We start from the raw sequence: 25,431 nt of genomic DNA, 5'->3' as shown, positions 1-25,431 counted from the left end.
TTTGCGACCACACTGGAGACGCTACGAGGGAGAAGGCAGGATATTTATTGGACATTTTGCACCTTAGAATAACAAAATAATGAGTCCATCTTTAGCTTTCTAGGTGTAACTTCTGAATTACTCATTACGATGTGCCAGACGGACTCCCAGATTTATTCACAGGAGTGAGAGCAGACGGTTGAATCATGGTGTCACCGGTGCACAGGGTGTGATTCATCAGCCCGTAAACAGTTCACTCACTGACACCCTATTTATCAACCGCACTAGTTAAAAGCACTTAAACAGCCCTCTAACGTCACGATCTATCATGAAACTGTAGCAACACCGTAGCGCAGGCCATGACTTGCACGCTCAAGGTAAACTTCTGACATCAAGCACAGGTGCAAAGACCCGAGACCGTGTGAGCCGACGATCCTCTGAGGAAGCCGAGATGTTCTCATGACGTTCAGAAAATATGTAGTTTCCAGTATGAGATGCTTGTTCTAACAGGGGCACGAGAAGATTTCCTACTGCTGCTTCTCAAATGGATCACCTGACCTGTGAAGCACTACTGAACGGTGGTGAAATCCAACATTCTTCCCTGTTCAGCTTTTATTTGCGCAATTTCAGACTTACTCGGGGACCGCGTCTTTTTCAAGAGCGAACAAAGACTCCGAGCTGCAAACTCTCCACTCACAGTAGTGCCGGATGAACAATGGGAGCTTTGTTGGGATTCACATGAAAATCCGTCATGCCCTGACGCCCTCCCTGAGACTACTGCACATCTTCGCCAAGGAAGAAAAAATAAAACAAGCTCATGAGCAGGACACTGATCCCTGGTACATTTAAAAATGGTTACTTGCAGAAGCACAATGACGTGATGTCAGACTTGCACGTAAAACACATCCAGCCCTTATTTGGTCATCGGTGGAGACTTAACAATGAAAAATATTTCAGCGAGTGAAAACTTTTTTACTGCATCTGAAATCCAAGCTTCATGGTGAAGCTGCACTCACGCTGACACAATGTGCACCGACCAACCGGAGAGGAGCTGGCAGCTGAGCCGGGCAGAAGGCCTGGGGTCGCTCGCTAGTGGAAAGGAATTTGGCTCTTCAGCATGTCCAGCAATTTCATACACACATCATCCCAGAGAGCAAACTACTGGTTTGAGTTGTTTATTGTAAGACACGTCGTATCAGGTGTGAGAGGATGGTGCTTGACAATCAAAATTTAGCGACCAAATAAAGACCTTTCTCGCTGTGTATTTGGCCAACACTGATTTCAGAATCTTTGGAAGTTTAACCATAAGAGTTTTTCATTGCTAATCCTCTATGAACACGTGCACAACAGTGTGATAACTAGACAGACAACCTATACAGCCACATGTTACCCATTAATCTTATGTTCACTGGCTGTTTCTGTACCCAACACCTCCACATGAGGCAGGAGGAGGAGCCGCTGTCACGATGAGATTCACGACAGCATCAGACTTCTGTTTTCAGAAGCCACTGTTAGATCACAAATCACACAGTGGGTGTATTTACAGTGGATGGATCAACTTTATCTTGTCATTATATAAGCAAAAAGACACACAGCATGGATCTGCAGAGTTTCACCTGACGTTACCCCGAATGCCTCATTTGCTTTATAAACCACCTGTCGGATTACTACATACATCGTCTGACCGAAAGCCAACCTCTAAAACCTCCAGAGTTTCTGTGCATGCAATAAATTGTCCTAAAAATATTAATAGTAAACACAATGGTAGAAATCAGTGACAAATGGTCACACACGCTTTTCTAACGTGTTGTGTTTAGTCACATCAGCAGCACAAAACACAAATAAGTTCAGTTAACTATCATAGAAGCTGAAGAAAACCAAAACATATGCAAAAAAAAACCCCAGAAAGATGCTGTTTTGTTTACTGTAAACAGTGATCTATATGAAAATAATACAAGTTGCGGATCAATTTTCTGTTGATCCAGTAAAATCAAGGCCATCCGTCTTGATCTCAGAGCGAACAGACCAGCGTGCTTACCTACTATGTCCTCATAGGCATTCTCCTCTAAAGTGCTTTTGGAATTGGGTCGACTCCGTGCGTCTGTGGTCAGTGCGCCATTCTCTGTGGGTGAGGACGGATATGAAGACGGCAAGCTCGCAGCATCCTCTGACTCGCACGACTCTCTGGAAAGAAACGAAGGAATTCAAAACCAAACCGAGATGGGGAACAACTGGACGCTCCAAAATAACAAGAAGTTAATAAGCTTCAGAGTCTGCAGACAGATAACAGGAGACAGAAAACGGGCAGACGGTATTAAAAATAGTCCAGACAGACGGCTTCACTTCGAACACTCTAAACTTGTCGTCTGGAAACACAGAAACACTGAACAGGTGGTTAAGACGCTTCTAGAGTTTATAAACACAAGTTCAGATCCTTAAAAAAAACCCAACTTAAATCTGAAGTATTCATAATAAAGCAAAAACAGCAAGATCAACATGTGCTCCGATCACAAGGACATTCCAGATAAGTCACAAGTAAACATGCAGATTTCTTACTATTTCTGAGTGTTCTCTGCACAGTGTAAGGCACACATCACATGTCAAGGCGCTGCACAAAATGCTAGCCCAGCTACATTAGTGCAGGGATCTACAGTACGGTCATGTCGCGCCATCGACAGCTTGTGGCTTTTAAGCCTGGTCTGAAATTGCTGGAGCCACAGGAATGTTAAACACAGAGTCCGAGGGATGAATGTTTAAGGATTTCACATAAGGACGATCTGTGGAGGCCCCACCCTCACACAGAAAACCCTCTGATCCTGAGAGCTATAAGTTGAGAGCGAATAAAAAGAGCAGCAAAGGTTCAGCTGACATCTGATGGATTTTCTTATATCTGTAGAAAGCTTAAAGTTAGTTTCTGCACAATACAGATTTTGTAGTACAAACTTTTTTATGTTTATTTCCAGACTGTATCGGGCATTTTTAATGTTCCGTAAACTATAATAAAAACAAGCTATCTTTACTGTGAGCTGCTTTTATCCAGCAGGCAGCACATGTTGGTTATAATATTGATTGAGGGTTTTAAAAAAGCAGCAGACTTCATAAAAATAACACAGTGATGACAAAAAGTGAGGTTTCAGTAATGATCTGAAGCCTAACTAAGACAAACTAATTGGTAACTTATTAACCCACAACGTCAACAAAGCAAGCAGCCATAATCATTGATCCAAATTCCTCAGAAGACGCTCAAATGTGTTTGTGCCTCCAAACAGAAAAGTCAAAGGAGTTAAACTAATCCATAGCAACAGAGCAGAAAGCCCTTGTTCAAGGTGAAAGCATCCCCATCACAGGCTGTTGGTTGTGAGGTGGACTCAAGAGAAACCCAACAAGTGTTGAAATGTGTGAGAGTGGAGGAAACAAACTGTGATTGAGCTGCTTCTTCAGAAGTCTCGAGACATAAGCAGGCAGAAGTCTTTGGCTCACCTGTCCTGGATCCTCGTGGGGGTGCTGCCGTCAGTCTTTGCTGCTCGCGTCATGCTGGGTGCTGGGGTGGAGGGCAGAGGCGGGGGAGACTCCGAGGCTCTGTCCGGAGGTAGTCCATTAGCTGGCAACGCGCCCTTCTGCTCCCGTTTGGCGTCGTATTCAAAAGTGCGTTTGGGTTTGGGTAAGGGGTTGACCGGCGAGCCGACGGAGCTCCGCTGGCTGGGAGGTTCCGGGCTCTCGGACCTGGCCGAGCTCACACTGAACCTTTGTCTGAGCTTAGAGAGCTTATCGGGCACCAAAACAGCGTCTGGTTCAGTGGCCACCGAGCAAATGCTGCTGCGCTTACTGGCGCATGGACTGTCCAGGTCGTCACCTATCACAAAGGACTTCTGTCTGGCCTTGTCTGGAGCGTAGCAGTTGCTCAGATAACGTGGAGGTGTTGGGCTGGGATTCTCCTTCAGGGCCTGCTCTATCTTCTGTATCCTGTTGAGGACGGCCGACGTCTCTTTACGAGCTGACAGGGAGCGCACAAACGGCCCCGAGGAGTCTGTCTTGCTTATCCTTTTCTGGAAGCGGCCGTGGCCCTCTTTTTCTGAAACTCCTTCCTCTTCCTCTGTGTAGGAGCATTCGGAGAACGCTGTGCTCATCCTGCGAACGCCCTTAAAGTCAAAAGTCTTTTCGCTGCAGGGAGAAGAGAGCAGGCTCGGGCAGCCCTCGCTACCCCCTACACGCTCGCCTCCTCTTTTATCCAGTAACAAGCTCATCCTAGGCAGAGACACCCGTCTGCACTCCCATTCTGAGATCTTTTTGCGGATGGTGGTGGGGGGGACACCTGCCACTGAGCGGGTGAGAGACAGGCTGCGCTTGTGGCCTTGGTTGGAGGAAGGTCCCAGTGAGAGTGTGCTCCAGCTCAGGGGCCGACCGTTAAGTCCATCTCCCGCTGAGAGATCCCCCTGTTTCTCCTTCTGCTCCTGGACGCCCTGACTTTCCTGACAAGACTTGGTTTGAGCCGGGGGCTTATAGATGGAGAGCCTGTTGTCCAGGCAGCTGATGCTCTTGGATTTGGTGAGACGGGCTTGGGACTCGGTGTCACTCGGGAGCAATGCGCCGCTGCACAGGCTAGCTGTCTTGCTGGTCCATCCAGCGCGCAGCAGAAACCGGCCGTCGGTCCTGACGTACCTGCTCTGTTTGCCAGAGTTGTCGCCGTCGCCGAGGAGGGGCTGCTGGCTCTGCCCCGGGCTGGCAGAGAGGGCTGGACACGGCGATGTGGACTGGCACCTGAAACAAGACAGAGAAAGGTGTGAACAAAAGAGACAAGTCATGGGGGCTGCCAACAAGTCCAGTCGACACGGCAGCATGAAGAGTAACAGAAAGTTAATGTGGAACAGATGGGAGAAAACTGTAAAGAATCAGCTGAAAGTTTTGAATTCATTTCCAGGATCAAAGGCAGAATGAAAACCTGAGCCTCGTATTTAGAATAACCACAGGAAAGTATTCCGTCTTTGGCAGCAAAAGATTAAAATAAAGGCCAAAGGAAATACAGACTACATTAAAATGCCACTGTGGATTTTTCCACATAATCAAAATAACTTGAGGAGAATCAGCGTGGACCTCACACAGAAAGCAAAGTGCCAGGCCAGATTTATCACAGCGCTCTTACCTGGTGGAGGCTCGCTGCTCCTCTCTGGTCCTCAAAGCCTTTTTTCTGATCCCTGCAGCTCAGTGATACTCGGTGCTGCTGCAGTCAAACGCTCACTGCTGATTCTACAAGCTTTCACCAAACACACACGCGTTCTCACGGTGCTCACCTCCTTTAAGATTTCCACAGAAGAAAACTTTCCACGTAAATGCGGGACAACCTCCTGCTCATAGTCATGACTGGTAAGGTGACTAACTCTTGTGAAAGTGAAGCGTTGGGAGATCTGATGTCACAGCCATGGTTAGAATAACAAGAGCTATGGGAGGAGGAAGGTGAGGGCTGCGGACTGTGATCCAACAATGCAGGTTGGAACAGATCCGGCTTCACACCTATCTGCCCTTCCCTGGTTTCATTCCTGCTGCTCCAGGGTGGAGAGACTTTTACTGCACCTTGGTGCCTGCGAGCTGGAAGCCTGATGGATGGATCTTATCTCGCTTCCCTCGAAGAAACATGAGAATTCGAGGCTCACATCTGGAGATTACTATTGATAGCTTTAGTACTTTGGAGTCACCTGAACAGATTTTTAATCAAACAATACTTGTGATATTGTGATTGATTAGGCGGATATATCAGTGGAGGGGTCTTTCCTCCAACTTGGTTACCAAACAATAACCAAATGACGCTCCTACCAGGCTGCTGCTCGATATTTTAGGGATGTCAGCATCCATTTTATGTTTATGGTTAACACTGACAGTTTTGTTTCTGCCATCTCTTATTCTTATATTAAAAGCAATCCCTAAGTTAATCAAACAGTTCCAAAAAAACGTTGTGTGAGTAATAAAACCCAATATTTCAGTAATTTATCTGTGCTGCAGACAGACAAAGAACTTTGTCTCCTGTCCTCGTTGATGTAAAATCATTCTTCAAGAAGAACTAATCAGAAATTAAAAACATGCTGGTAAAGTTTTACTTCAAGTTCCACTGTTTTGTAAGTAATAAGCAGCATATTTACCTCAAAAAAGGGTTTATAATACTGCATGATGTACTGATATTTAACATACAGGTTTTTATTAATACACAGAAATTGTCAACAATAGCAGCTCCCTTTAAAAATATATATATTTACTTGATTACAACTGTGTTTTACTCTTGTGATTCATCAGCTGTTTACACACCAGCCTCTACTTCCTGGAAGACTTACAGCTGTTGATAAATACAATAATAAAGACTTAGATGTACTTACAGCTGCATATCGGTGCCTCATAAACAATTTATTCAAACTAATGTACTCTTTGGTCTTGAAATCATGCCAACATTTTATTGGAAAACACAACTCCTAAATGATCATATAATAATAAACAAAACACCTTTAAATCTGCCTGCTTCACTAAATCTGCTTCCACCACAGTGAATGAAGTGAGCTCTCCTTGTTAAAGCTCATATAAAATAATATAAGAGTCACAGTTGAACTCCACCTAAAGTGAGTCTGTCAAAGTAAAAGTCTTTCTTATTCTTTAAAATTACAGTATTATTGTGATAAAGTTGTATTTAAAATATCAATAGGAAAACAATTTTTGCTCCGTTATGCTCCACATGCTAATATTAATGCATTAATAGTCTTTTTAATGTTTTTTTTTAACCTCCAGTTCAGGTCCTCTAAAGGTCTCCCCGAAACTTTTCTCATGTCAAATGTTCCTGTTTTTGTGGAAAAACTATATAATATGAAGAAGTTTATTATATATTTTATAAGCTTTCTCTGTGTTTCTTCGTGTAGTTCGATGTAGTGCTGTAAAAGGTACAACTTCTCTCTATGTAAGTACAAATACCGCAACACTGCACACGGCTTCAGTAAATCCACTGAGTTGCCAGCACATTAAAATCCACAGTAAGTCAAACAGACCGCTTGGTTTCATGAATAAAATAGTTTTTGAGCACACTGATGGTAATCAGCAGTCAACACATGTTTCAGCGCTTCAGAGGGGAGCGATTAGAATTTGTCTGACAAATTAAAATCCGACTGGTCTCCTGGCGAAACTCCTCAGCAGACGTCTGCCAACGAGTACGACTGCTGCAGGAAGCCGGAGAGAGAACAGCGAAGTATCAGTGGGAATGTTTGAGCAGCAACCAGACCAGACATTCAGTAATGTTATTCTAATGCTGCTAACAATAGAGTTTACAGAGTTAATCAGGACAGGATGCAGTTTTTTTTGCTCTGGGGTTCGAAACGCGGGGATGATTCAGGGCTTCGATTCTCAACAAAGGATCCACCAATGATCCACGAGCAGAAACAAGATGAGCTGGAAGAAAATGCTCACACTTTGCTACGCTTCATGCTGTTTCAAAGCATCTACGCTTCATTTTCTACGTTCACTCAGTACATTACATTCTGCTGTGTCTTCAGTTAGAGATGCTTGTCTGACTGAAGAGACTCTGAGCTGAATCTTTGATGTTTTCCTGATTTGTCTACACACACGACAGCACATACATGCTTGTTTTGTTCTATGTTATTTAGGTTTTGTGTGCTTAGTATCTTTGGTTGCATGACTTGTTTTCTTGCTTTGGTTTGCACACTATTATGTCATATCCGTACTACATATAAACTAGATTTTTTAAAAAGAAAACAGCCAATTTGATGCATAATAGCAACACGTATGTTAGAATACTGTGGCTTAGTTTAGCTGGGATTACTCCTCATGCTCTAAAACAAACTTAAGAGCTCTCAATTAGACACAAAAAGGAAATATGTGCACTTTTTTTTGTCTATTCAGGACTTGGGGACCTTTCGGGGTTTCTGGTGGTCGGGTTAATGCTTGTCAAAATAAGCCCAGTTTAGTCAGCTTCAGCTGGTTCGGCCACACATACAGAACCGTACGGTACAGGGAGCTGGATGCCAGTCACAACCTGGCCTCTGGCTCTCACTCAGGCTTCCAGGGCATGCTGACCACAAGCCACTTCCCGTTACTGACCGGGACGGAGGGAGCAGGCTGGTCACACAGCTACTGCTGCAGTTCAACATGTACAAACTTTATCCTGCCTGACATTTCTTAATATCATTTACATATTTCACATTTGTAATCCAGAACGAATGTGAAAGCTTTGGAGGGTTCAGGTTAGTACGGAGGATGTGCCTTCCTGAGTGTATGAAACACTGATCAGAGCAGCAGGAGATGAGCTTTCCCTCTGTGTCAGTGTTCTGCCAGTCAGAAGTTTTTTCATCTCTCTGGATTGTTTTTAAGGGTTGACTCTGATCTTACAGAAAACCTGGTAAATCTTTAATTGCTCCTTCGCAGAGCAAGATTCAACCCAATAGTAATTGCCACCATGTTGCTGCATGCTGCCATGTGTGCCTCTCCGGGCTACACGGTTCAATCTAGATGTAATTTGTTCTAGAAACTGATCCCTGGGTAAATTCACAGTGTAGGGGAATGCATTGTGTAGCACCATCCAACACAAATAAATCCTCTCCATCTGTCAAAACACGGAGCTGCAATGCATCTTTGCTTCAAGTCTCATGAGCTTTAAATGTGATCTTAAAGACTTTGGGGTAACACGAGCCCACGACGACCACAAGCTGCCAATAAGTCTCCACCACAATGACAACTAATTTTATTTAAAGTGACACAGGTTAAATGCACAATCTGTGCCAGAGGGAAGGTATCAGAGCTTTGTGCTGCTGTGATTAGTGTTTTGCTCACATTTCCATTGACCAGTTGTCCAGAACATGCAACAGCACGTCTGTGTTAAACATGCACATGTACAAGCACACGAATGCCTTTTATATCACAGCATTTGATTTTTGATTACAATTTCTGTGGTTTACCGCTTGTACTGTGTCTAATTTACACCACAAGCAATCAGAGAAAACAGCTGCCGCAGGTTACGTGATGTTTTGTGGCGTGGGAAATATTGTCAGCGTGTGTTTACCACCACTGACTCATCACCACAAAATATAAGGAAGGAATGAGCAGCACTTCCAGGTAAATAATGGAATTAGCTTGAATACTAATAGCAGCACAGTTGGTTTCAGTCATCCTCTTCAAGTTCAGGCATTCGACCGTGACGAAGCGAAGGAGACACTGACTACATCTGTTATTAGTCTGCCGGTGCTGTTCCAGAAACAGAACATTTGGGGCTTGATAAAAACGGACAGGACGATAAACTGTAAGATTGAGTGGTCTAGATATCGCATAGCATTTCCACAGTTTGTTTTCCTCTCCCAGCAGGACACCGTCAGCTCTCAACATGCTAACACAAGCTTCAGCTCTGTACTCACAATTCAGGCTTGGATGGGGCCCTTGTCCAGGAAACAGGATCGTACTTGCAAAAGCTTTTCAAGTCTTATCATGATTGACAATCGCTGGTCATTTTTCCCACAAATGACAAAACAGAAGGTAGTCTACCACAGACTGATCACCGAGAGAGAAATGTGAGTAAGAAGCTGGTAGTAAGTCCAGCACCTCTTTCCAAATAAGAAGAACAAAAAACAATAATCCAGTCAGATGGATACTGTGAAACCACGTCATATGACTGGAAGTGCACATTAGCCGGCCCGCCCCGTCCCAGATGTCACTGACCTGTCGGGGACGTCCCGGGGAGCTTTACCCCCTCCTGCACGAGGCACAGCCTTCGAACTCTTGTTGGCAGTCATGTTTGTCTGCAAGCCGCCCGCTCACCTGATGGACAGACACAAGGATGTGAAACACTCGAAAAGCTGCAGCACAAAAAGTTTTTAAGCTTTTGGAGAAACAAGAGGTCCAACACTATGATCAATACAGTCACATCAAAAAACCATTAGACCAGGATTCCTCCAAATCAAAGCCAGGATCCAGAACCAAAGCTTTAGTAGCTTCACTCATGATATCCGTCGTAGCTGTAAAGTTCTACACATGAGTTTAATGTGGGTTTGGCTCTGCACAGCAGCTGTATTAATGTGTGAACCCAGATTACTGTGAAAGGAAATTATGGACTATGGGGTTAAAGACTACTCCAACCCCTGAGCTAAAATCATCTTAACTTGACAGAAGTGTTCTCACAAAGTCCTCCTGTTCTCGCAGTGTGAACTATTGCACTTGAGAACTTTTCATAAAGCGAGCTAATAAAAAAAAATCCTACCAAGCACCCCGCTGCGCCACATGTGCCAGGTCGAATCTCCAGCGTAAACACAGCAGACGACTTTCAACAAACCAGACCTAAGTGGCATAACTAACACAGCATGTAGACAATGTTGTGCCAGAGAACCTCTGGCGTTCCTGCCACAGTTGGATTTTTCCACCTAGAAAATGTGCCTCTCAGCATCAGAAGACACTCGGAGCTTCATAGCTGCGAAAGAGACGGCTGACTGCTTCGCAACAAGTTCTTCCTCAACATTTGGATCTTTGGAAGGAAAACCTCTGATCTGGTCTTTGCTGGACATCAACAGGATGAACAAACTCAAAGTCTACAACGTTGACGCCTCAATTCTGAGTTCAAACTAAATGTAAAACCCACATATGTTCACTTATTCCCAGTGATATAGAATAAGATGCTACATTTTTGATTTTTCATGCTTATATCTGACATGTAAAAACCTGTTTATCTATATAACAACTGGATCCTCCTACATATACTAAGTGAAGCTTCTTACTGAAAAAAATAAGAGATTATCCTCCAATAAAGAAGAACCCCGTTGGTTATTTGTGTCAGCAGCTTACTACAGTCCATAAATATGCTTCACTGTGACAGTGCCTCCTGGCAGCCACAGCAGCTACTTCAGGAACAGAGGTGACTTTGTTTTAAGTACAAAGTGTGCATTAGAGGGAGGTCGGGGTAGATGGATGGGCTGATAAAGCATTAGAGTTTACAGCCTGGTATCATGAAAAGGCATGTTTATAAAATGCTAAACCACTTGGCGTGATACAGGGATGCATATTGCTCCCTTGACTTTTACCATTTTGTATGATATTAGCCCCACAGAACGAGATGAGGAAGACTTAAAATAGATATGTCACATGAAATATACCTAAAGTGTCATGGTATCTATCCATGATATCATGTTCGACATTATCCATCAAACTGTCTCTGAGTTATGACCATTCCCAAACCGTGACTGCACATTTATTATTGTATTTCTGATGATGAAGATCCTCTATTTTTACCCAAATGCTGCCATTTACAACCGAGCTGTAACCAACAAGTCGTATTTAGACGGTGGACACAAGAGACTCTGTCAGTGCTTTCAAACTCTTGAAAGGTGACGATGTGTCCAACTACCACAAACACATGTATGACTTTTTTTTGTGCTGCTGTTTCTTTTTACTTATCTGCTGACGTATATGACACAGACATATGAGGGTACTGCCCCAAAATGGGCCGAGAACTTTATGAAGTATCCCTGTATGTACATAAAGCTGATATTTGGTGATGTATCAGTCCCCCCAAAAGTTCTAAACGCTCTTTAAATTTGCTGCCTGCACTACAGCTGCCGACAATGAAAGTGAACAGAATCATGTCGGTGTTGTACGAAGCGCTGAAAATGGTAGTGTGGTACTTGTCAGCTGTTATTTTAAGGCAATCCAAAACTCTCTCTTAAAACTGTAGAAAGTCCTCACATGATGAAAAAAAAAAAGAGAGATCTTCCTTACAGTAAGTATTTCCTGGACCTGATCCTAAATTAGTCCAGCTGACGCCTCCCTTCATGCTGGAGGCCAATGCCCCTGAAAGTGCAGCGCTGACCCTCTCAAGAGGGCTCAAAGCAATTGTTCTGGTGCGTAAGGGGGTCAAACGGAGATCCCTGGAGATCAGAGGTAGAGGATAGGAGGGTGCTTGGCAGCGTGACTTGTTTACAGGAAGTTGTTGTATGAAGAAGTCAGCCAACCAGTAGTGGAGCTGATTCCTATAGAGACAGATGAGGAGAGCGAGGGAGCATTCCTGCTGTCAGCTATTTCCTGTAGCTGTGAACTGCGCGAGGAGGACGAGGCATGCATCATTATTTTCACAAAACACAAAGAATGATGTTGTCCTGTGCTGCATGCAGCTCTCCACCGCTCCCACAAACAGCACGACTCTCGAGGTAAAATTTAAACAGAGTTGTGGAGAAAAAAAGGGCAGAACAGGTAGGAAGGAGCCTGTTTCCTGTGATGCAGACGCTGCTGCAGGATTGAACAATGGATTTGAAACCTGACACGTAATACAACAGAAATACAGAGAAATATGCAGGTAGCCACGAGCTGCTAATCCAGCAACGAGACATTTGTTAGTAACTCTCAAATGATTTCTGGATTTGAAGCTTGTCTGATGGAAACACGGCGAGATGTCCAAATGAAATAAACACATAGCTTCACATAACAAACCATTATTGAAAGAAAACATAAAACGGGGAATTAAGAAAAAAATAAGCAGAACTTGAGAAATACTTACTTAAAATCAAACCAAATGATAATATTCTGCTTACAAAGGATTTGGCGACACTGACAGTTTGTAAAATATTATTTCTGAATCACACCTGATGATGTTTTTGGAGGAAACGTTTCTCTGATTAAAACATGAAGCTTCTGTCATTTTAATTTCTCCAAAGACGTGGAGCGGAAAAAATGAAAAGATTAACCAATCGAACCAAAGCCAGTTCTGTACGTTTTAGTTTAATTAATCTGTCAGCTATCTATATTTGTCTAAATTGGCTGTTTTCTTTTCTTTATTTCTTTCTCTTTTTTTTTTTGGACCGGGGGGAAGCTCCAAATCACAGAAATGGGTCACAGAGGCCCAAGATGGACTTTGCAGTGTAAACACCAAGGCGTTAGCCAACTGACTTCCTGAGGTCTGATACCATCTCCCTACACAAAATCACAGGCTGTAAACAAGCACTTCTAAGAAAGCTCTGGAGTACCTTTAAAGTGCATTCAACCAGATTCGAGACAACTTTTCTCTGGAGATGCCGGAGCCGAGGGCAAGTTTACAGTCAACAGCCGGTGACGTACTGATGAGGGTTAAAATGTTTTTGCAGGAGGATGCAGGATGTGAAAAGACGTGAGCGCACTTTGGCTTGAGGCTTTTATTCACGAAATATATACATAAACATTGTGTCTCCCTGTTTTCTTTTGCGTATCCTCTTCTTGCCCACAGCTCTCTGTGCTGGAAGCTGCTTGATGTCCTCCTGAATCATTCTCTTTATGTCAGCCCTCCTTACTGTCCTCTGCTTTACATTCACCATATTCCTGCTACACGTCTGCCCATCCCTACAGATGAACCCCTTCTCTGTTGTTCTTCTTGAGGTTTCCTCCATTTTTCATCATTAAAGGGATTTTTGGGGGGAGTTTTTCCACATCCAATTTGAGGTTGGTGAAGCCCCCTGAGGCGAATGTGTAATTTGTGATATTGAGCTGTATAAATAAAACTGACATGACTTGACTTGAAGCGAGCACAATGCAAAGTTCTTCATTCTTTCTCCTTCACGGGGCCGATATGGATGTAGAGCAACAACAATATTCACTGGAGTTACCTGGAAAATCTTACTACAGTTTCATTTAGGAGACGCTTTTATCCAAAGCGACGTACATCTGAGAGCAGATACAACACCAGCAAGGATCCAGTCAGGAGAAAACAACCTGGATCAGAGCCATAGAACAAGTGTGATAGCAGGCTGTAGGGAGGTGATAGGATTTATTTGTTTGTTTTCAGTCTGTCAAGTGCAGAGGTGTTCAGTGAAGAGCTGCTCTTCAGTCTTTTCTTAAACACTGAGAGGGAATCAGCAGATCTTCTCTCCTTTTAGCTCCGTGTTTGGTCTCTACCAACCCCTGAGGGAAATATTTGACCATTTAGCAGCCTAACGCTCCACCATGTTCACCGTGTTCGCTAACTGTCCGCTCGGCAGGTAGCGTACTGTGGGTTTATGGAGCTGGATGCCACAGCTGGAAACAACTCTGATAACAATGGTGGGAGTGAACGAAACAGGCTGGAGAACGTAAACCACAAGCTGGACACTGAGAAGCTGCAAAGCCAGAGGATGATGACTGATTTAAACACCTGAAGTAGCGCTTTTAATATCCGCTTTGATGCCATTTGATCCATAGTTAATGTCAAATCAGTGATCAGAGCAGCTTTAATGTAGATTTTTGGGTACTATAAAGTGTTGTGTTTCTAATGTATCTGACCTCATTGTCGATGGTTTGCAATGAAAATACCTCAGATGCCTGTCGGTGCACCCACACCCACTGTTTTCTGTGTAAGACACTGGATGCATGGCGTCATATCTCCACAGGATGTGCCACTAATCTACTCTGGACATCAACGCTACTAAAAAAACAGAAATTTTACAACATTCGCTCCCAAAATCACACATCCAAGCTGCTGCACTGCAGCCCGACTGCTGCTGCTTACAGCTTAGAGCGCTAAATGTTTTACCTCCGTACTTTTAAGAAGAGCTTAATCCCTTTAATTTTAGCAGCTTTTGCCAATGCTTGAAATTCCACAGAGTGATGAAAAACGTTTCCTGTCTTTGGCTCTGACACATCCCAGAAGCCGGCGTACCGCTCTGTGCTATTAAACACCATCAGTGGAATTACCTCGCTGAGCCACTTCTGGGTTTTTCCTGGTTTTGTCACGTTCCTGTCCAGAAGAACTAAGTGATTACATGAGAGGCATATCAATGACGCATGCTTTCCTCAGCAACAAGAGCATATTGATGAAACGGGGCTATGACAGTGTCTTCATTAGGCTGCTTGGGCCTGGAATAAAAGAGCCCTTTGTGCTCAGCGTGGCCTTGAGAGGGAGGGATGGTTAAAAAGTAAGTCTGTTATCAGTGTGTGTGTGTGTGTGTGTGTGTAGGAGAGAGAGAGACTCTATTAGGCAAAATAGTGCACATGCCCTTGGCCTTGCCACATTTGACGGATCATCTGATACACGGCTCTGCCCGCCACATACAGGAATGCACTAATATTTGCCCGATCCATCAGAGCGTGGCCGCATTCAGAATATTAAAGAATGTTTTCAAAGGGTGAAAGAAAGCACAGCAGAGGGGCAGAAACACCTGGAGGGAATGCCAAGAGCTTTGTTCCCATTCAGCCCAGGCTGCACACAAATATGCACAGTCTCAGCACCTGGCACTCCGACCCCAGAGCACAGCGCCGCGGCTTTATGCAACAATTTACTGTTGATGTCATGACGGGGAAACTTTTATTAACCTCCTGCTACCGGAGTTTCCTTTCACGTCTTTTTTTTAAACCCTTCCACACAACACCTTCCACCAACAGGACCTAATACTGTAATTCTCTGGCTTTTTTTCTGGCTGACCCCCTCCTCTATTTCTGCTGATCAGCAACCTGACTTCAAGGTTTTCGAAACCACCTCAGAGCTCGCGGGCAGCCAAGAAGTAATGGGGAGAGGAAGAGCGAAAATCTCTGCAAATTCTCAACTCTTTCCAGACGTCAGAAGTTACTGGCAGACGAGCGCGCATGAGCCCACACACTGATCCACTCCATTGTTTCAGTATCTGCAGAAAGACCAGTTTTGTCCCCGACAGACAAAAAGAGACTTGAGCTGGCGGAGTGGAATCAGAGCAGTGTGGGAGCTGAGCTGCACAAATATCTTCTAGAATGGCATCCTGCTTTTGATTCTGAGCAGAATAAACACGACGGTCCACATGAAATCACTACATGTATGAAGTGTACACACACACACACACATACGCAGCCTCGTGTTTTATAGGCCAAACATGGAATCAGAGTCTCTGGAGAGCAGTTTAGGGCACCAACAACAGCCTCTGTGTGCCTCTATGTAAAAGAAAACCACCAAGGTCGGCGCTACTGGCAGTTGCACAGAGCCATACCTATATAATTAGCCCACCACATGGTTTGCCGTACCGCCGCCGCCGCCGCTGTATGCTGCAGCTCGATCGACCAGGTGGAACCAATACTCGGATTCTTTTTTTATCTCCTTTTTTAGCAATTCAGCTTTTTTTTTTTTCTTTCTCAGGGTAATCATGGCATATTTTCTCTTTGTGGAAAAGAGGAAAAACCCTTCTGTGTAACCTAGATATGAGCGTGCACAGCTGCAGAGGCAGGCATGTGGAAAACAGGCTTATATCCATCTGAGCTGCAGCAGGGGGGCCGGAGTTTGTGTCGCAGCGCTGACCTCCGACACAAAAGCCTCTGACTTTTCCAAGAACGTAAAATGTTTTTTTTTTTCTTGCCACTTGTCTTAAAGTCAGAGTTTAGGTAAACGAAAACACCGATTAGCTCGACTAACTATGTTGTTGCTCATTTTCTCTCAAATGAGCACATCTGTCGGTTTCTATCAGCTTCAAGCAGGTTCAGACTTTTAAAATAAGCACTGTGTGTGTGTTTTCTTTTAGAATAATATTGGGTATTTTAATCTTAGCATAAGCAGAGTAATGCAACTTATTAGGAAGACAGTGGAAGAAGATACAGAAGTGGGATAAGGAGCTGGAAAGGCACAACTTATTCAGAAATCAGTTTCCACGCTCACACAAACTCTTTTCCACTTCAGCCAGTCATAAAATCGAAGCAATTCTTTTAAAGGCGATGTTTCCCAAACCTTGACAAAGCAGTTTTAGTTGGAAGTAGGGCACAAAAATAACACTATGAGCTGTTTGTGGTGAAGTTAAACTACATGAGTCAGATTACCTGTTCTGTCATTGCTCCGCTTTATTCTTTGAAATGAGGAAAATGAATGACTGGAAATTCCCTCCAGACTTTCCTCTGGACGCCACATTGTTCACATTAGCATCACTGATAACTGGATGTGAGCTCATGAGGGAAACCATGGAGTTAAAGATGAATCAGGCACATGAAGAGATTCTTCAGCTTCACTTGTGTGATCTGGATTTCTCTGATCTGAAGTCCCTGCGCGCTGATTAATGGTCAAGTTTCTGAGACCTGACAACGCAGCCGACAGCGTTTGAACTCAGACATGGAAGCTGATGCGGGACCACTTGTGTTGTACATTAGCTAACATCCAGAATGACTAAAGACAGAACATCTCATGGGATGCTGCTGTTGACTTGGTGATGACGATGACGTGCAAAAATCCCATTAAATCATCAAAACCCACTAAATATACAGTCTAATGGGGGATTCCAGCTTGTTTCTAATTGAACTGTAGCTTCAGAACAAACCGCAAGAAACACCAATAATGAGATGTTTGGTTTGTTTTTCTTTTAAATGCAGAGGCAGATGTCTCACTGTCATCAATGAAGCGTCAACAGTTGGCAGCGCTGGAAGACAACAGGTCAAGGCTCTCGTGTCCTCCATAAGGCGGAGTGGTCATTAAAACAACAACAGACATTTACATCCATCCATCATCTATACACCTTCATCCTCACTATGGGGGGCTGGAGTCTATCCCAGCTGACTCAGGGTGAAGGCAGGTTCACCTGGACAGGTAACCAGTCTATCACAGGGCTACACTTAGAGACAGACAACCAAGAACACTCACATTCACACCTACGGACAATTTACAATCACCAATTAACCTCAGCATGTTTCTGGACTGTGGGAGGAAGCCGGAGAACCCGGAGAGAACCCACGCTGCACGGGGAGAACATGGAGACTCCACGCAGGAAGATCCCGGGTGTCCTCACCGGGATGCGACCCAGCGACCTTCTAGCTGCGAGGCAACGATGCTAACCACTGAGACACCTGCAGCCCACAACAGACCTTTGAAGAGTTCATTTGCATAAACAGATAACTCCATCTACACAAACCTTCAGAACTTTTCCATCGTCTACCTGAGACATCAGTCAAACTTAAGTTATCTCTACTTTTATCATTTCCACTGAGTCAAATCCACTCAGCTTCAGTTTGGTTGATATCATCTCAGGCAAACAACAAAAATACGTTTTCTGAAAATCTACAAAAATGGAGTTATCTGTTTTTGCAAACAAACTCTTCATCTGTCTTCTTGTGTTTCAGAAACGGTGCAGTGCTGGAAACTGACAAACAAAAATAAACTTTGATACGCTTCAATCCAACTGTTCTCCGTTCATTTCAAGCAAAGTTACAACAATTAATCATTTAGTTGTTGATTATAATCGTCAGTTTGAGAATAAATCTCAACTTCTCCGTATCCAATTCCTCGTCTTCACTTGAACATTTTCTGGTTTCTTTACTCGTCTGTGACAGTAAACTGAATATTTTTGGGCTGTGGGCAAAACAAGACATTAGAGGACGTCATCGTGGGCTTTGGGAAACACTGACCGACATTTTTCACAATTTTTTGACATTTTGTGGAGCCGACAGCTAAGAGGAGAAGATTGTTAGTTGCGGTCCCAATTTCAACACTGAGAAGTGATTTCCAGCACTTTGGTCCTTCAGAGAGAGAGACCTGTGTCTGTAATCCTGATTTCTAAAGTGCCTGAAACCTGTCTGGACCGCCCTGTGATGTACCTGCTGCCCTGAGAGTCGCTCTGAAGCAGAAGCACAGGAGAGAAATCATGTGTGAGCCTTGAAGCTGTGTGAATGTGAAACCAGCCACTGATATAATCTCCTTTTAGTAGATAGAAATAATAGAATTTACGTCTGTAATTTCTCATCGTTTCATATTTCTGTGCCCGTGTGCACATCAGCTGAGAGTTTGCGAGCTCTGGAAGTGGATTTTCTTGGTTTCAAAGGAAGCTTTCTCTCAGCGGTTGCTAACTTTAGTGGAGCTACAGGGAGACAGATGGTCTTGTGATTTGATTCAGAACCACATGTTGCAGAAATACTCCTCCCAATCTGAAAGACATGAAGCCCGAGTCGCATTCAGCCGGAGGACGAACAAAACAGTCGATTCAGAGCCTCGCTCTCAGAGATACCAGCGTACCATCTGAGCAGTCCTTACAGCAAATCACAATACAACTATCTGGTGGAAAAAAAAACTCAGATCGACGTTGCTGAGTGAACAACGGTCCCTGCAAAAGCATCTGGTGACAGGCCAGGCCCACATGTTCAACTGAATGGAGAACAGAGAAGAACTTCCTCAATAGCTTTGTGTTGACAGTGGCGTCCAGCGAGAGGGGAAGGTCATTGTTTGATCCGCACAATGGAAAGAGTTTAAGGGGAAAAAGGGAGAGCTATAGAAAAGCGGTCACAGCCATAGGGTTTGTGTTACACTGAATCAGATAAGATCATCAGGATTTAGGCTGTAATCTGTTAAGAAAACTCATATTCAAGACAGACACAAAGCTCCTCATACATGAGCTACCAGGACCTCAGTAGGACAGGCTTTAGCCGACGCCGCTACAAAAATCTAAACTTCAATAACCCATGAATGGATTAAGATCGACACCAAAACACACCATCATGACACATGGACCTGGTTTTTCTCAGGGTCCAGTTAGTGCAGGAGGTTATGAGAAAGTAAATGAATCTGGATCTGTATCCACAACAAGAAAACACAAATATTTTGAATTAAACAAAACTCATTAAAGTTAAATTATAGGCAGCATGAAAAGCCTACCATTACTAAAACAAGTAAATACATGTTTAAGTTGTTAAAAAGCTCACTGATATGAACATAATATATGTACATATTTGTTCTTAAATAGTCATTAAATCTTACATGACATGCACAAACCTGCGCGTAATAAACCTCTCCTACGACACAATGCAGGACGCAGATTTAAAGTTTTGTGGGTTTTTGTTTTGTTATTTTATCTCTAGACAAAAAAAAACTTAAAAAACAAAAAATCTCCCCCACAGTCCAAACTAGAGCAGGAGAAGGACACAAGGAGCTCAGTTCACAGTCCTGTGCTGTTTCTGCTTATCTGCTGGTTTGACTTTTTGGATGGTTAAGCGATAATAACTTGGTCTAATTACAGCCCACAGACTTACAGCCTGTATCCGCTGGGACATTTTTTTTTCTTCATTCAAAGGGTCAGCTGGAAGAAAGAAAGAAAAAAAACCGTCTGCTGTTGTAGTTTTACAGCACTTCATCGGTCAACATGCCGATGACCAAATATGGCCACATGGAGACACTTTTACGCACATTTAACGACCAACTTTACGCAACTTTAAGCTTGTGTTTCGCTCCCCTTGTTTCTCACCGCTATGATAAAACTTCCTCGTCAGTAACGGTTCAAAAAGCTTTTTCTGTCTTTTTACCTCCGAGTTTCTCCTCACATCCATGGCTGCTGACATTTTCAGATTATAATCCCTTTGCGACGCACAAATCCCGTTCGTCGTGGAGAAACTTTGGCTGGCTGTGCCGGATACCTGCCCTCCGCAATAAACTCCGACTCATGTCTTTCCAACCAAAACCGACAAAAAAAAAAAAAAGGGAAGAAAAAAAAAAGAAAAAAGAGAAGCCCTCCTGCCTCCCCTCTCCTCTCACAGCCCGCTGCAGCAGAGTGCAGAGGCAGGACTTGTCGCCATGGAAACGGGTTGTTTGCCCCCCATTTTTCTGCAGATTTGCCCCCCTCCTCCCTCCTGCCAACTGCCCCCTGGCCTCCTCAGACAGGCATTCCGCCTCTCTCCCTTGTTTATTGTCAGCCTGAGGAGTGTGGATGAATATTCAGGAGCTGCAGCTTGACGGGATGAAACCGGCGACGCAGCACATTGTCCTGCTGGAGCCTCCACATGTCACCCAGCAGCAGCACAAAGATGCCTTTCATTAGGCTCAGATCAGGGTGTAACACTGACCAAACCTGCTGGGGTGTCTACATGCATTTTGATGAGTGCTATAAACCTTTTTTTAAAACACCTTTCCACCCTTTACCTACATTAATCCTATTCAGGACCTTCATGTTGCCATGTGTAGGAGGTCTGGTTGGTATTCATAATAGACTTTTATACTGTGTTCAATACATTTTCTGATAAGTTGACGTATTTTTGCTTCCAAATGCACGACAAAAGTCCCTCTTTTTATATTTAACAGCAATACCTGTCACCTAAACCACATGGTCTGGGGTCCAAAACACCCCAAAACTCCTGGATCGGGTTAAATCTGCACCGGGGCTCGTCTTTCTTATTATCTTATTGCTTCTTACTATTATGTTTTTGCAAAGCCTTGTCATCTATGCTTTTGTCTCCGTGTTGGTTTTTCAGAAGTTGCATCCACACAATGCAAGCTGATGCATTCAAATCTAACTTATTCAAAAACAATCATTTTCAGCAAAAAGTACTCACAGGAGGATCAAAAATATATTTTCTACTATGACCCTAAACTGCAAAGCAACTAGTAGCTAAAGTGGAGTAAAAAGTCAAATATTTCCCTCTGAAGTTTCATGTATAGTACTTGGTTACCTATTACCTATTTCTTATATTTATATGTACATTTTTTTGTTTTTTTCCTGTCTCGTATGTGTACCTCTGTTGAATGCTGCTATCAACAATGTGAATTTCTCCACTGTGAGATAAATAAAGGCATATCTTATCTTATCTTACTTTCCACAAGTGTAGCTGATCCAGAAAGTAGTTTGATCTTTAGTAATTTTGTGCTGGGACATAGGATTCAAGGATTCAAGGAACTTTATTTGTCATGTCAGCTCACATTCACATGTTTGTGGTACGAAATTAGTACTCAGGTCCCAGTTTAAAAAAATTAAAATTAAAAATAAAAAAGCCTAATAAATAATAAGTACAATAAAACAATAGAAATACAGCAATATAAGTTCCATAAAAAATATAAACATTAGAGTAGAAAAGTCAAAATTAGTTGTGTTTAGCACTAAATATTTCTGTAAGCAGCGAGCTAGACTATTGCACTTTGTTGGTTAAAATATTGCACATATATGGATAAAGTGGAAAAAGTGTTTAGTATGATACGAATTGTCGTTTTGTGCTGTAACTTTATTCCTGCTGTAACTGGGCTTTTAGCTGTCAGGTAAAGTAAAAAGCACAATCTGACATGTGGTGGGGTACAAATCACATAAAGTGATAACATAACTGAACCAATCAGAGTCCTCGTTGTCGCAGACTTCTAGTTTAACTTCTAACCTTGCCGCGATGATGTTCAGGTGAAACTATGGAGGAAACATCCGACCCCAGCCTGTTTCAAAACATGAATCAGCCTCGATACGCGGCACCATAAAGAACACAAGTCCTTCTGTAGTTCGTTAAATGTTCCATACATTCCACTGCATGGTTGGAGTTTTTGGTCATAAAGTCTGATTGAGCTGGAGCTGAACCGCAGGTCAGAACCGGAGGCGACCGCAAAATGTAAAATATAATTACACATAATACACGGTTGCATGATGTGCGTTTAAAATGTGACATCCCCGGCCTCCGTCTGAGTCGACTCCGATCAAATTAAGCCAATTAACTGTCGCTGTGCTGTGGTTCCGGAGCGTTGACTGAACAACACGTCTTTGTCGTGTTCTGCTCGTGTAAGCCATTTGGGACCGAACATTTAAAGACATGCGGATTCCAAACTCGTTCAGTATGCGGCTCATTGGCCTGGTGGTGCGTGGTCAGTGGTCACTGGTCAGCAGCCATTAAAGGCCTTCAGACACCACGAGGCGACAAACAGAATGTGTCTGCACTGTGCGTACTGGGACGGGAGGAGGGATGAGCGACTAAGATGCACAAATTGCTGATGAGATTTGCATTTTTGTGGCATTTAATTTCATTTCATTGGAGTTTTGTTTCATGAAAGATACCTACTTTGACCCATTTGGACGCCGAGTCACCTGAGCAAACGTCATCCACTAAAGAAGACGAAAGCCCCAGAACGAGCAAAAAACAGTGGACGGTGGTTTGTTTTGTCAGCTGCGTCCAATGATTCATTTTTCCCCCCTACTGGTTTCCAGAGAAATCCTTTTCTTGCCATTCATGGTTATCTTTCTGTAACGTTTTTACACCAAACGTAGACGCACTAGTCATCCATAAAACCAGCTCCCTTCGTTCTCCTGGGCTGTCTTATCATCCCGCACGCCTGGGAGGAGAGAGGAAGTCACAAAAGCCAGACATCCGCGATCGCAGTTCGCAGCATCAAGTCGGCAGGAAGCCCGCGGATCTGCCACTGTGCCGCTTCGCTCCGAGACGCATTCAAAAAGCTTTCAAGGCCTCGTAAAGACCGTCCTTCCTGAGAACGCTTTAAATCGTCTGAGCAACAAAAGGCAGCGGCACTGGCTGCGTTTTGTGGGATGTTTTACCAGAATGTAACCGAAGCTTAAACTGGTGGAATTCATTGTTCCGCTGATCGCAGTGCCATCTGGACTTCTCGTTTAAAGCCACATCCTCTTCTTGCATGACATGGAAGCATGAAAGCGTAGACTCGCATACATACGTGGAATTCTTTCAGCCATGAAAGGATTCTCCTCTAGGCCCAAAAAAACCCGTGAATTATCTCAAACTGACCACAGAGCTGGAAGTCTTACTCATGCTCTGCCATGCTGTACACCTGTTGAACCTGCAGTCACAGGGGAATGAGTGTTTATCTCCTGTAATATCACTAAACCTCGTCTGTGTTTACTAACTGTGAATCACAAATCCTCACACACTCAGAGGGATTATTCCACAGCTCCGGGAGACTTCTGCCACCTACACTCCAAAAATTCACCTCTGATCCTCTCTTTGAGCTTCGGGACATTCCAGAGGTTCAAGAGGTCGAAGGAGAAGAGAGCCGCTCGCACATTAACCCGCTCCATTTTTCATAAAAATATATTGGGTGCAATAAACATGGTCTCGGGTTTCAGAAACAGACCCGAGGCTGCTTCTTAAACTCCAGGATTAAGTTGACGTGTCTTGTCAACACTGTGAGCTACAGCCTGACGGCGGCGCAGAGGGAGAAGACGCGACTTGTCGAGCAAAGACATCCTCTCCTCTTTAAAACCGAAGCTGTGTCTCGTTCTTCCATCCTGCAGAAGGAAGCCTTGTGTGCACTGTACATGTGAATGCAAACCCATGCAAAACCCTCCTGGGCTCGTTTCTTTATCGCAGCGTCAAGAATTTACAGCTCCAGTCATGTTTCCAACCTGTTGTGGCTCATATTAAAACCATCCATCTGAGAGAGAAACTAATGCAGAAACACCACTGACGTGCTGACCAGCTAGTCGCAGCACCGTCGCCGACCGTTAGGTCAGCGTGTGATGCACAGCCGCTCTAAGGGGAAATAAAGTAATAGAATAATGGTAATGCAGTAATCCTCCACTGACCGGGTCACTCTTTGATTAATGACACAGAAATATGGACTTGAATGTTTAGTCTGAAAATTATTCTCTCAGTAGCACCGTGTCTTACAAAGAAATAAAAAAAGCTCTACCACAGTTTCACAACACGCTGTCCTGGTGGAACAACGAGGAGCAAAGTTTAGCACAAGGACATTCCTTTATCTCCTGGAAACTTTTCTTTTTTTGTTTTTTTGCATTTCGCCACAACATCAGTCCGACTACAGACTCAGAAGCCTTGAAAACAGAATGCAGTGTTGTGCTGTAACCTCTCATACTCTGTGTACTTTTACGTTGTGAGGACATAAATGTGTTTACATGGAGGGGACACGCCTCTCGATTTGGGGCCTAAAGCAAATACCCCAAAAATCAACTTAAGGTGAAGATTTGGTTTAACGTTGGCCTGCATGTCTGTGTAAAGACATTTAAAAAAAAGAAAAGAGCAGATGCTTGTTGAGGCATGAAGTACAAAAGCACAGATGAGTGGAAAAGCCTTTGATTATCTGATGGATCAAATTCAAAGGCTGAGGCGCCTCCTGTAGGCCGACTGCTGTAAATGCAGCAGTAAAAGCTGAGAGGAGCTACCGTCTGTCCCCCCCCAAACATCAAACAGTGGAGCAGCCAGTCAACCAACATCGATCAAAGTCAGTGTCTGCGATCAGCTTTAGACACAGTTTAGTTAATTAGACCATCAGTTAAACAGAGATCTGTTTCTGCTCTTATGCTCACAAGCATCTCAACAAGCAGCAAATACTGTCACTGACTTTAAAAATAAGTAGGAATCTTGTTAGATTTCTATTCAAACGCAGCATTTAATGAGGTGAGAAGAGAAAAACTTACCAGTGTCTGAGTGCTGCTGCAGTGTTTCTGCTCACTGATCCATTCTTCACCAGAGCCTGTGTCGCTTTCTCTCTGTGCAGCCTGAAAACTGATTCTTTCTTTCTTTTTCTTTTTTCTTTTTTTTTTTTCTGGGGAAAATAGTCTCCTCCGTATAACTGCATGCGATGAGGGAGGGAGAAAAAAAAGGAAAAAAAAAAAGTGGACTGCACAGGAAATGATGACGCAGCTGTATGGAAATCACTGAGTGAAATGAAAAGAAGATGGTTTGGGGTTATCAGACTTCAGCACACGACTGCACATGAACGGAGTCGCAGCTTTAGCTCGACAGAGTTCAACTTAAACGGACTTTTCCAGATGTTATAGAAACAATCAAAGACACTTAAGAACTTCTGTCTGTCACAATCAGCCCTGTGGGGTT

At 43.6% G+C, this 25,431-nt stretch overlaps 1 protein-coding gene across 2 annotated transcripts in view; it reads right to left on the bottom strand.

The window, feature by feature from the left end:
• dennd2b (DENN domain containing 2B) overlaps window positions 1-25,152 on the bottom strand; it is a 46,713-nt gene extending 21,561 nt beyond the window's left edge. The window contains exons 1-4 of one of the 2 annotated variants that reach the window (XM_008300064.1): window positions 25,014-25,152; window positions 9,673-9,771; window positions 3,460-4,737; window positions 2,018-2,163 (exon numbers count right to left, since the gene is read on the bottom strand). In XM_008300064.1, coding sequence (XP_008298286.1) covers window positions 2,018-2,163; window positions 3,460-4,737; window positions 9,673-9,746 — 1,498 coding nt within the window. In that variant the 5' untranslated portion in view covers window positions 9,747-9,771; window positions 25,014-25,152. Of the gene's footprint in view, window positions 1-2,017; window positions 2,164-3,459; window positions 4,738-9,672; window positions 9,772-20,169; window positions 20,330-25,013 lie in introns of those variants that run through there. The other variant, XM_008300063.1, reaches the window with a different exon arrangement.
• Window positions 25,153-25,431: the final 279 nt, after the last annotated feature.

This window comes from Stegastes partitus, unplaced genomic scaffold, assembly GCF_000690725.1.
Source record: "Stegastes partitus isolate 25-593 unplaced genomic scaffold, Stegastes_partitus-1.0.2 Scaffold1494, whole genome shotgun sequence".
NCBI lineage: Eukaryota > Metazoa > Chordata > Actinopteri > Pomacentridae > Stegastes > Stegastes partitus.
The sequence above is the reverse complement of the archived record's forward strand: the minus strand, read 5'-3'. Positions and strand labels throughout refer to the sequence as shown.